This window comes from Hyposmocoma kahamanoa, unplaced genomic scaffold (genome assembly GCF_003589595.1).
Source record: "Hyposmocoma kahamanoa isolate Upper Pololo Valley unplaced genomic scaffold, ASM358959v1 81, whole genome shotgun sequence".
NCBI lineage: Eukaryota > Metazoa > Arthropoda > Insecta > Lepidoptera > Cosmopterigidae > Hyposmocoma > Hyposmocoma kahamanoa.
The window spans coordinates 8,504,428-8,518,025 of NW_020654080.1; the positions used below are offsets into that span (position 1 = coordinate 8,504,428).

The 13,598-nt window shown below is 35.2% G+C and overlaps 1 protein-coding gene across 2 annotated transcripts in view; it reads left to right on the forward strand.

The window, feature by feature from the left end:
• The window catches only part of LOC113234185, a 278,589-nt gene that overhangs the window by 262,561 nt on the left and 2,430 nt on the right, over nucleotides 1-13,598 (forward strand). For both annotated transcript variants that reach the window (XM_026469470.1, XM_026469471.1), the window contains 5 exons: nucleotides 6,506-8,366; nucleotides 8,454-10,571; nucleotides 10,665-10,942; nucleotides 11,024-11,230; nucleotides 11,347-11,636. In XM_026469470.1, coding sequence (XP_026325255.1) covers nucleotides 6,506-8,366; nucleotides 8,454-10,571; nucleotides 10,665-10,942; nucleotides 11,024-11,230; nucleotides 11,347-11,636 — 4,754 coding nt within the window. The remainder of the gene's footprint in view (nucleotides 1-6,505; nucleotides 8,367-8,453; nucleotides 10,572-10,664; nucleotides 10,943-11,023; nucleotides 11,231-11,346; nucleotides 11,637-13,598) is intronic.

The following is a 13,598-nucleotide window of genomic DNA, read 5'->3' on the forward strand; positions in this document are numbered from 1 at the left end:
AATATTTTTAGTAATTATTAACACTAAAGAATAAACTTTTACATATTTAACATTGAACGTTTTCAGTGTTTTACCCGGTATTAAAACAACTTAACTATTACTATGTGAAGTTATTACATGAAAGTTATCTTGTTCTAGTTTTGAATTAGAAAATGTGTTATGTAATTCCACGAAAGTTTTGTAATACTTACCTATTTTCGATTACAAAATATGTGTTTAATGACTCCATAAAATTTCAATTTTGGTATTTTAAAATAAAATAACCCTTTTAAACTTACTATTTTCAATGCGTTTAAGTGTCAAAATGAGTAAGCTGTTACCTTGGCTCATCCTGCTATAACCAAATCGGGATATTCAAGCGCCCTATTGTTCGACTAAATTGAAAACCACGCAATACCCCAAGCGATAGTTTTAGAATGAAGAACAATGAGAGTTGATCGCTTTAAATTCTTAGCTATTTAATGGGGACCCTTGCCTATCCTACGTATAGGCTTTGTTGATTTTTTATGAGGACTTTATTTTGAACGTGTATTGTGTCTTTCAGTATGCAAACCACAACTATGAACCACAACAATGTACCAAGAATTAAAATTTGATTGTAATCTTTTGTTGTAATAACTATGACGTATTATAAAATTAAACTTATATGAAGCCTTTTGTGGAAATAATTTTTAAGGAAATAACTTATGTGACACTGTCGAAGTTCAATTTGATATGGTCGCCCCCAATCTTAATTTGCTACCTTAACGTCATATTTACACGACTAACGTTGAGAAGGTGTCTTTAGAGACTTCCGTTGTGTATCATTGAATTTAATCGAAGGGTTAACAGAATTTGAGGAAACCCTTTCAGCGTTAATAGAATAACGTAAGCTCGATTTATTATTTATAGATAAGGCCAGGAACTTAAAATATACGTAACAATATGAATCGAACAGATTGATTGCTGAGCCAAAGTCTCCAGAAATTAATAAAGTATGTGCTGGTTGCGCTAGTGATGGTATAACTTTTTAGACACTAGGATCCGACTTGATAGGTCTAGAAAGTGAGTTAGAAAACATTAACGAAGCAATCCCAAAAGAGCCGAAATGTTGGATTTATTTTATTGGAAACTCCTAAAGAAAACCAATGCGATTGCAATTTTTTTTTATTCATTTATTAAGAAAACCAACGGCGATACATAAAATGTTTACACTATGTAAATGTATGTATAGGCTAAGAGTAAAGCTAATGACAGGTTTCCCTTGTTTACATATCACGTCGATGAGATGACGTGACGTTGTCCGTACATTTAACATTGGTGGTGAATGAACAAGATTAAACTAGTTTTAGATGCCGAAAACACAAAATCACATTGTTGTTTACAGATAAAATAATTTCGTATTATCACTAGAATAATCAAATGAAGTTACTAGGGTATTTTATTAACATTCTTCATGTAAGCAACCGCCAAGGATGGATAATAGCATTTCTACATTAGTTAAAATATTGAAAATATTTAATAGGAAATACGGTTAAGCGAGATCAAATGGTTTAGGTATTTACCATTAAATAACGGTCTCATAAAGATATACGATATACTTAAGGATATTGTCTAAAGAATGTGCTAATTCTTTATACGATAATATGCACTTTACCCGATGATATAAAAACCCGAAAACAGGCTAAAATAAAATGAATTATTTAAGAGTTAAATATCTAACTTTGCACATAATTTTTACATGAAGATATTTCTTTTTAAGTACTACAGAGAACCTGCTAAATTTTGGTTTTCAACTGAAAACCTAAAGTTAGTAAATTCACATTTATCCCAAAACTTGGAAATTGCCATGCGGTTTTTTTTTATAATATCAAGTGACGACGAACTAGTCGTGCGTCTAATGGTAAGCTACATGCCTGTCCATAACACAGCTTAATAAATCGTAAAGATGTGAGGAGAACTACCACGTAAGTTGACAAGTCTCATGTGCCTGTAGTTTCACCAGCACCTTTACCCTTCAAGACCGGAACACAGTAATGCTGACATTACTGCTTGGCGGCAGAAATAGGTAAGGTGGCAGTACTTTCCTGGACGAACTCTTTCACAGGGAGCTCTACTGCTACTAATGATACGTCGCGCTGTCCGCATCCCCATCAGTTGGCATTAGGCGCTTGTCACCTTCGGATCTGTGAGAAATTTTCTCCGCCTGTTCTTATGAATAAAAAAAGGCGCACGGATTGCGGGTCGCGAGTGGCGGCCCTTCACACCTCACCTCCTAAAATCTAGGCTCGTGTTAAAATACCTCGCCTTAACATTCAACACACGCGGTGTGATTCATAAGCAATGAGATTTTGACGTAATGTCAGTCAAGTGTATCGCTAAGGTATTTCAGTATATTTTCTATGACTCTGATGTCTCGTGTTTTTGCTCAAATAAGGTAGTAATCCTACTTAAGTCCATTTTGAATTGAAGCGCCTTTTCTAAGAAATAAAGCAACGTATTCCACTCGAAATAAAGAAGAAAGCTACTTTCGTCCAGCACATGGGTCAGTTTTAACTCTCACATTCAATTAGACATAGAGAATGCTCTGGCAGTCTAGATTGCAGCCTCGGGCTTGCGTGAATTAAAAACTAAGCCAGTGGAATAAAATGCATAAGAAAGGATCACCCGTTCGTTTGTTTACATTGAATCGTTGACTAAATTGAATTGTATAGACACATCACTAGCAACAACTATTTTTTTGGACTTTTTGGATCTTATTGCCAGGAAGAGATAATGATACCTTCCTGCCGCATTCAATGGAATGAATGAAATATTCTACGTTGCATATAAAATTACACTGGCAACACAAAACAGTAACTTAAGTATAAAAATAGTAAGTAAATGTTAAGCAATTTCTTTCAGGCAACCTTAAGATAGATATTTGGGATATGTAAAAGGAGTGCGACCAAGGCATATCTTCATAAATACACTATGTAATAAGAACATACTAATATGTGTAATATTATATAAGTTAAGAGCTGTTGAGATAATAATGTGGTACCAGTTAACATATCAATTGCCCGGCCTCAAAGTAGGGTAGGGTAATCCCTATATTAGAAGTGCCAGAGCAATGTAATTCATTGTGAGACATTTCCCAGAAAATCGAACTAATGCAGTACGGTATAACAATACTTGATATAACCGTACAGGTTTTGCATATAAACAACATTATCAGGAATCAGATTGTATATATTAAAAAAAAAAACAGTCGAAATAATACTAAATATTCACAAATTAAATTTTAAAAAATGTAACGAGAAATTAAACTCAAACTATCGATTGCTTAATATTATTATCGAAACTACAAATTTAACTTCTTATTATATTGTAACTACAAACATCATTGTACAGAAAAGATATAGTGGAATTAGATTTGCTTTGTCTTCAGAATAAACGTAATCTTTGTTTGCGGTATTTCCTACTTCTCCGCGGTTACAATTCAATGCAAGGAGTAAACATTGGCTGGCTAAAAATAAGCTCTTACGTAATTAATACAAGACACACTGTTAATTAGCAAGAGAGGAGACCCGTGCCCAACTGTGACTGAACGTATAAATTAGTTGATGACGATAACGATGATAAGGGTGCTCCGCATACCACCAAGGACTGCTAGAAGAACAAACTAATACATACTTAAGCATCTCATTATTACAACTAGACTTTTCACAATATGGTACCAGAGAACTCTGAAGTATTTCTCGCGGACAACTATAACTCGTACGTAACCTTGACAAATTGGTTGTGGTGGGTAAAGTGGAAGGAAGGAGACTCCGTGGTCGATATTTAGCTGATGGAGTGACCAAGTAACCGCCCTCGCTGACCTTCCTATACCAATTATCCTGAGAGAAGCCGAAAACTGAACCTGTTGGAGGGAAATCGTGTATAAGTAAAATTTTGAACATCTTTCGTTGACACGATCTTTAGCAATGACGAATACGACTAAGACGAATATGACATTTTATCGAGCTCGGAAAGTGCCAAGCGTGTGCCTCAAAACCAACAACCTTCTTCGTCACTTTCGCGTCCAGTGAGCATAGATATCATTTTTCGCCAACCTATCCGGCCGCCTCTTCGGAGTTATGTCAAAACTACATTCGTTCAGAAATTACACTCTAAAATCAAAGTACCTACTAACAATCAACACATTTAGTTGAGCGATTCGAGTAATCGGTGTGTCTTCATAGCTATAATAATTAAGGTTTGTTTAGTTTTTTTTTTGCTTTACCGGGGAAGGAATTTAAATGAATCAGCAAGTAGGAAGACGTTCACATAATTCTATGTAGATTGTTTGAAGCCGCCAGAGCGCTTTGGGACAGGGTGGTGGATTAACCTCTCACATGTTTAAACCATTATCTGCCACTATCCAAGTACGACTGTAAGACTTACATTGGTTGAGCAACAGTTTATTGAACTGGCTCAGTAGGTTTTATTAACGAATGATAATAATAGTATGGGCAATAATACCAGACAACAATGTCTGGTGTCATATTAATATCACGGCGAATATGCAATGGAATTGCATAATTTGATTCCGCCATATTTTTTCTACATTATTCGTCATTTTATGTATGTACAACTTTACAGGCGAGCTGTTAGCTGTCTGATATTGTTGCTCGTATACTTCTCCAAATAATATAATCTGTAGACTAATAACTATATACAAACCTTACGTTTATAAAAATTATTGCCGTTCTAATAGGTAACAGAACAAAGTACGTTCCGAATCAAAACTTCTCTAGCAAGTAGTATCTGGACCAAGCTAATTTCCTAAATCTTAAAATAGATTGTAAAATAATGGCCTATGTTAAAATGTACGTTCAAAGAAAACTTTCAATAAAATTCTCGAACTGAAAATAAACCAGCCAATTTGTATTGTACTGAATCAACATGAGTATTTATTTTAAAAAGGCAAAAGACGTGGAATTTGCCAACTCCAAATAACTTTTTCTCAAAGTTCTTGAGGTATCCAGAAGTTGAGGAATATCTCGATTCTAACCGAGAATTTCTTACCGTCAAGTTACCAAGTTTTGCTGGAACAAAAACGTACTCGTAAGATAATTTTATTTCCTAACAGAATTTTTTTAAAGCATAATGAAAAATTCAACAATCCTTAACGTTTTTCATCTCATCTCAAACTTCAAAAGCGACGGCTAAAATAGCTAAGTTTCAATAAAATTTGTATAGACAATACAAAAGTTAAAAAGAAAAAATACAATCAATCTGTATTAAAACATTCACCTCTCACAATACTATGAATCATGATTAAATGTACAAAATGTAAACAAAGAAATGTTATGAAATGTCATTGTCAAAGTGTGAATGCAGGTGTGCTAAACCTTCTATTTTTAATGGAATTAGGAAAGGTGGAGGTTCTCATTTTGAATAATTTTAATTGTCTATTACAAAATATTAAAAATAAAATAAAACTAAGCAAGGACACATTATAATTTAATTACCGTAATACGGTGACAAGAAAACATTCGATTACGAAAAACGAAGCACGAATGACATCTATGACTCGACAAAAAGACGGCATAAAAATGTTTTTAATCCCGATTGGCCAGTGATGTTAAATTATTACGACCTTAGATAGCCTTTTATTATAATTATTGTGTTAAACGAAAATAAGTAAAAATACATACTGTAAAATGTGAATTGTTCTAAGTTTTATCAGATTACACCTTAAAAAGAGTTTTAAACTTTTATTATGATCCAAAATAGAAAAGTACTACTTAATATGTATTGTTTTGCTCGGTTATAACAATTATATGCATTTTGGACATGATTCATGCTGTGGATAGTATTATAAATTGTCTATTCTTACTTGAGTACTCAGTGTTTCAAATTTAGCAGTTCCCAGTAATCAGACTGGCATCAGACACAAAAGAGGCAATAAGCCTATAATGGAGCTTTGCGTTTTGATTGGCCATCCTCGTTTGAATACCAAACAATGTTAAAGAGAATACAAAGAGAACGTGAACTGACACGGGACATTTAGAACTTTTATTAATGATGTCGCATATGATACTCTTAAGCATGAGCAATTATAAGATTGACAAAATTTGGTGGTAATTAAGTGTTCTTGTAGCTTTTCATGATTAGTAATAAAGGGTTGCCGAATTTAAAATGACTTCAAGGTACCATAACTATAAAGATATATGCGTTATAAAAGTTATTAATATGCTTTTCAACAGATAATATTTAGTTTTGACTGTTCTGGTGGACTTATAATTATAGTAATTTTAATTTCTACAAGGCTGCTTAATTTCATGACAATATTTGTAGGAATGAAAGAGGCTTCAGTTTTCTTGCTTTATATTAGCCTACACAATAGTCCTCTCAGACAAATGGCCTTTTTTTAATGTCTTTTATTTTCTAAATAAATCACATTTTAGTGTGTACAGTACAGCGAAATTTCATAGTAGGTAACTTTGAATAAGATTTAGCAATTACTTTTATTCATGTAGATTTTTTTTCTTTGCAGATATATGAAACTCCCGAGAGCACGAGGTCGAAGAAATGGTCATCGAAGCTGAAGTTAAACACTTCCGGAAGTGTCAAGTCTTCGGAAAAGTCTCCAGAAAGTCCATACATGTATGGAACAATCAGCGGCCCTGGAGGTTCAGCACTATCCAAATCAATGAAGTACGCGGAGACCTGGCTTTATGGGTCAGTTAGGACCCAGACTCCGCCGATGCGGCAAAGCGTCTTCTCAGCATATTCTGAAGTAGCTGGCCCAGTTCTAATAAGTACGCCTCAAAAACCAACTCCCCACAATTATGCTGTCATACTATGTTCCTGTCCTGAGTACCTAAACGGTACGAAGAAAACCAGCTCAACCAAAGTCAGTATATGTAAGAAATGTAAGGGATCTCGTTTGCCGCTAACGATAGCTGACAGTCCGCGGTTGTTGGTTGGAGGGACTGTTAGAGGTCCTCAAGTAAGCCGGGAAGCTGGAATGCTAAGAGGTGGGACCGTAAGAGTCCAAGGTCCAAAATCCAGACCAACAATCCTCAAAAACAATGAAGAGTCCGATCCTTACGACTTAATGCGAAGAAGTAGATTGGCCCCTCCACACGAAGCACGTATTGGAAGTCAGTTTTCTGTTTCACGGTCAAGGGCTAAAAGTATTAGTCCTTGTAGAGGTAAACCTAGAAAACCAAGCAGTCCTGAAACACTTCGCAAAAGCAGAAGCAAATCAGTAAGTCGTGTCAGCGAAGTATGGATTGATGAAGAAGCCGCTACGCCAGAACCCAAGAAGTCAATATTATCTTGCGATATAAATCCATATGACCTCGTTAAATCGGGTGGCAGTTCCAAATCACTTCTGGAAATAGAATTTGATGATAACTTTGGTGATGTATTTCAAGAATCTTTGAAAAATGGTAGTTTCAAACCTCTGAGTAAATCTAAGTCTGATTCAAATGTGAAAGCTATTAGTGGTCAACGAATAAGAATATCTGATCAACATAAATTAAATGCGGTTGATGATATAGTATACGATCCAATAAATTATGATCTCAAAAATTCAGGAGCATCCGCATCGCTTTCACTACCAAATATCAAAAATGAAAGTAAGAAGTCAGTATCAATGAGCAAGACTACTAATAAGAAAATCGTAAATATACCCACCCCTAACCGCACAAAACAAAAAAGCATTTCTCCTAAACGACCACCCAGAAGAAACAGAAATTTTAAGACTGATGACGACAGTGAAAGCGACAATCAACGCTTGCCAGATCGAAGTTTTAGCAGAAAAAATATAACTGATACTTTGAGAAATCCAAAATATAAAAATCAAAATACAGATACAATTAAATCAATTTTGAAAAAACCCCGAAATCACGAATTTCATGAGCCAACTAAAACTGAAACTTCAGATGACTCATTCACTGGAAAACGTGCAAATTCTTCTCAATTTTATCTTCCCAAACCACAAGATAAAGGACAACTAAACTCTCAAAATATCTTACAAAGAAAACGTGTGCAATTTTTAGTAGAGAAAGAAGAGGCGAGGGTGATATGTACAGCAGAGTTTAATTTGGAACAAAGTACTGTTACGGAAATACAAGAGGAGTCCAGTGTCGACACCGAAGAAGACATAAAAGCAGAAGGAGACGTTGTTAGCCATAGTTTAGAATACCAGAGAAACGGAGATGTTAACAGTGAAGTAAACAAAATAGAAATGTTGGAAATAACAAATCAAGAAGTTGTTATTAATCGCATTGTTTATGAGGACGTCGAAATTAACAACAGATTGGAAACAGTAGTTAATGAAAATACCCATGTGTCTTCTGAAACTAATAACAATGAACTCGTCAATAATGATACTTCAAAGAATGAAGGTAATATAAATCGTTTTTAATTTTGTTTTAGTTTGCTAATTATTTTGAAACCATGAACCCATTACCAATTTTTTTTTTAATTTTCAGATAATAATATTCCGAAGATACCAATTCTGCGAAGGTCAGAATCAGAACGATTGCCAACAACACTTACGATCTCACCTCCAAAGTTCTTAGATTCTATGGCACTGCGGTCTAAACCAAAGCATGGGCATACCAGCCAGATATTTGTTCCATCAATCAGTGAAGGTGATGTACCTAATGATCATAATGAACTTCCAGCAACCCAGGAAGTAACAACGTCTCTAACTTATGACCAAGATATTGAAAATGGTAACCTTAGTGATAGTAGTGACATTACAAAACAAGTTCTAACTCATTTACGTCGCGGACTTTCAGAATCACCTGAACCTCCACCTCGACTGAAGGTTAAGGAACGATTAAGATCAAAAAAGCATAATTATGTTAAAACACGTTTCGTTCGAAATAACTCAACAAGTTCCACTAGCGATGAATGGTCAGATGCTAATGATTACGAGCAGAAGACAGTTTTACGAGTTAAGCAATTTGATGAAGCTGAACAAAAGACAGGATCCAGTGCCATGGAGTTTGTAGAAACTGAGTCGAGAAAAACTTCTATCCAAATAAATGGAAATGAATGTTATTCCACTATGAATGTTAATAACGATACGCCTATCTATTTATCTTCTGTGGTGGTCACTGATGATTATGGTAATTCCTGCAATACTTATCAAACTGGTACTACTATCACTATAAGTGTTGGTACTCCTGAGAAAGAAACTAGAAAATCTAAAAGCCAAATATACATTGGCGCTGTGCTTTCGGATGAAAAAGACCGCAGCTTAGAAGCTAACACTTATGAGGAATACTATGCAGATAACTCTAAAAATAAATTAAATGATTCAGCACTCAATAACCATAACTCTATCGATATATCGTCAATATTAGGAGATCCTGTTGAAGCTGTGAAAAGGAATCTTATTCCACATGTTTGTGGAAGAAAAGATGATACATCGCAAAGAAATAACAATTCAGATAAGCCGACAATTGCTGACAAGCAGGTGGAGAATGGAGATTTCGTATCAAAGCTTTTTGATGATCCATTTTTTGGACATTTAGCAGAAGGGTTAGATTCAGACCTCGTGAAGAAGTTGATCAAAAACTCCTTGATAAAACTGCAAGAAACCAAAAATCAAGAGGGAACAGATGGCACTACAATGACAATAGAAAAGTTAATAGAGAGCTCGCTTAAAAATTTAAAAGGAGAAATGAACAGAAATGAGAATTACAAAGAGGAAAAACCAAAGACCCCAGAAAATGCCAAGGTTGACGAGACGAAGAAAGAAGTTGTCAATACTTCCGTCAGTCCTGATAACGATGACCAAGGCTGCTCTGCTCCCTATGAAAGTATGGAGTATGAGAGCGGTGCTATGGGTATTTTCTCAGATCTTGAACCAATGTCAGATTGTTACAATGCATCAGCGAGTGAAATGTCAACAGAAGACGATACAAATTCAACTAGGTCAAAATTTTATCAAATGTTAGTAGATGCTGCCTTATGTGACATCGAAATCGCAAATAACACTGATGATGACCATCATTATGAATCAATTCGTCTGAACAGTGATCCAATTTATGAAGAAATAGGAGACATGCCGCCACCTTTACCAGTCAACCCACCCCCAAATTCTTTATTGCTATTAGATGATGAGAAACGAAGTGGTTCGCGTTCAATATTTGAAGGAGCGTCTAAATACGATATTTTGTCTTATTTAGTTGATGCTAAAGAACGAGGCATTGATGACGAGGAAGCTTATATTACTAGTTACGTGACGGAAAATGGTACTACATTGATTGAAAACTCAAAAGATAAATTGATTGCCAGAGAAATAATTGATACTCATCTAAGTAGTAATACTAGTCAATTGTCACATGCATCTGATTCAAGTGAAGACAACTCTTTGATAATAAATCATGATAGCTTAGACAAATCATTGGTGTGCAAAAAGACTTCAGCTGAAATTGAACGCAATGATTCCGGTGTTGGGTCAGAGACGAGTAAATCGTCAAGAAGTCGACTGCAAGGGAAAACTTCTCCGTGTAATACAATCACCGATAAAGATGCTCCTATACACCTTTGTGAAGATTGTGATACTACAGTCGAGACCCAAGTCACTGAAAAAGGTTTGTAAAATTTTAATTTATAATTGAGATGTTATTACGAGTGCTTTAGTTTACTTGTATTTCAAAAGTCTTATCAAATTTATTTTATTTTAGGTTCAATTTACGCTCCGTTACTATGTCGAAAATGTTCCAAGAAGAGAGCTGAGAGAAAAGAAATCATTACAGAAATAGTAGAAACTGAAGAGAAGTATGGCAGAGACTTGCAGATTATTCTTGAGGAATTCTATAAGCCAATGTTGGTTGCGGGACTCCTGACACAGGAACAATTGAGTGCAATCTTTTTGAATGTAGAAGAGCTCATAGAGAACAATCAAGTATTGTCAGAAAAATTACGAGACGCCCTTGAAATTGCAGTTGATCAAGGAGACGAGGTAAATACCGTATCTAATTGTCGTCTAAAGTTATTGAAGTTTCTGTTAAAGCACTAATGTATCGACGTTTCCCTGTTACAGGATTTGCTAACAGTAAATGTGGGTAAAATTCTTTTGGAATGTTCGAGTATGTTGGCGGCGTTCCAATCCTACTGTGTAAAACAAGCGGGTGCAGCGTTACTTCTAGCTGGTCTGGAGAAGGAGAAGGAACTTCTGAGGATATTCTTGCGCGTCTCACAGATGGAAAACGCGGTCCTGAGGCGGATGAATCTCAACTCATTCCTCATGGTAAGGTTTGATTAAAATGTGATACTGAAATTTTAAAAAAATGTTTAGTGCATGCAAACATACGTTCCTATAAATTACGATTGGTTTTATCATAGGTGTATTTTTTTGTATTTCAGGTACCAGTCCAACGCGTGACAAAATATCCCCTCCTTCTCTCGCGGCTTTATCGATCGACAGCGGCTTGTGCGACTGAACGAGAAGATGTGAAAGCGGCCCAGCGCTGTGTCGAATCCAGACTTGAAGAAATCAACGCTGCAGCAGCGGCGGCAGCAGCTGCGGCTAGAGACGTACCGTTATGGAAGCGGCTAGCAGCTGCCCGAAAGACAGCGCACGATCTTCATGTTGCTGACATTCGGTTAAGGAAGATGGCCGTTGATGTGTTGGATTGGAACCATGATGACGCAAGGTCATTATTTTTTATTTTTTTAGTCTAGTTTACTCCAGTTTCTTATTAAATTCAAAAATGAAATTACGCAGGTACGATCTCCATGAATACAATTAGTTCATGAATTGAAATTCTATTACGTTCGATTCTTTTCGCCAAAAATTTGCTAAATGCGACCCGATAACCTTTGTCCCTTCTAAAACGTCCTTAATAGCCTGAGGTTTCTATTGTTCCATTGTCAAAAGTACTAGCACATCCACCAGTCTGACAATTACTTTATTGCGAAGATAAAAGACGGATGTAACTGCTTCATCCAAAAGTAATTGTCTTCCATAAATTTTTATAGGTAGGATAAGTAACAATGTATCGAAAAAGTACTTTGAGTTTTAACTTGAAAACTTAGGAATTAGTCTTTGGGAATTATTCGATACCCTTAATAGTACTCACGGCATATTCCCTTTCTATTGCTGGGTGCGACAAATGACCCCATTACTAGAACCATTGCGGGTTTCAGGTTTATTGCGTGGCTTAAAACAGGAATTTTTTGCCTTAAACCTACATTCAGAACACACAACATTGCGGTAAAGATAAATAACATTGGTTTTATCCTTCTATTCAGAATGCAGAAATTTCGAATTTGAAACAACTGAAGACTTTTGTTTATTTTTACGTATTCATAATATATAACATAAATTGTGAAAAAAGTACACAGATAGATTCGGTGTTGTCCCTAGTATAATATTTCATCCCTAGATACATGTCCTAAATATTATAGCTGAAGTAATGCAACCGCTAGCTTTTCCTAGCTTTCATCACTTAACCCATAAAGCTGATAATCGTCCCTTTAGTGGCAGTAACGCCGGCAAACGCTATTTCCCAGGACGCTTTATTGCCGAAAAGCAACACAAATACAAGTAATTATACGTGTAAAAAGAAAATGGCTTGAAGTTTTGCCTTGAAATGTTAACGTCAAATGTCGTTCAAAATACCGTTACCGTTTGTGGTCTGCAGATATTTCGGTTTATAGGAAGTATAAGTACAAATAGCATTCAATTTATTCAATTCCAGTTATGCTATTGGTAGATTTGAATTCTTTTTGATTTTCATTTAGCCAATTGATATTTTTATGACATTTTTAAATAGTTACTAAAAGAAGATATGAAAAGGGAATTACAATCAATGTTTTTACTACTTACTTCTCTGTAAATGGAATTCGCCTACACAGGCTCGTAAAGCAAAACTTACGAACCGCATGTTGCAATTGAGATGCAAAACATTTTATATTTATATTTTTTAGTACCACTCATATTGCTTTACATTCTGAAACGTACATCATATTTTATAGTGCTCTATAAAAGTAAATTACTCTACGACTACACAAAAGAGATTGTAGATGCAAATATGAATTTTGGAATGAAACTGTGGACCAAAATTTCGACGCAATGCCTCACAATGTTCATGTTGGACATATCGGGGCCCAGAGACTTCAAGAATTGAGAATTAATTGTACCCTTATTATTCATACATTTCAAAACGTAATGGGCTAAAACTAGAGACGTTAAAATTAACCATGTGTAGAATCACGTTGATGTTAAATGCAATAATACGCTTGTAGAAAATCTACATGAAATAAATTTAAATTGGACGGTTCCGACATTCATTTTGCTTGAAAATGATAAATTTGAATAATTAGGCGGACGTGTGAAGACTGAAATTTTCCATCGCTGTAATGAGATTTAATCAGCAATATCATGTTGTGATGTTTTATGTGTTATACACAAGTGCACAAATTTGGCAATACTGTAGATTAAAAGAGCACACACTTGTTATTTTGCCTTGTCCCAGCAAAATCTGCATAACAAGTAATAATTAATAATCTCTTCGTCAAAACGTATATGTATATTTTACAGGAAGTCTAGTCGGCATGGGATAAAAGTATTATAACTTACGGAACTGGATGCTTTATCGTATCATCAAATGTTT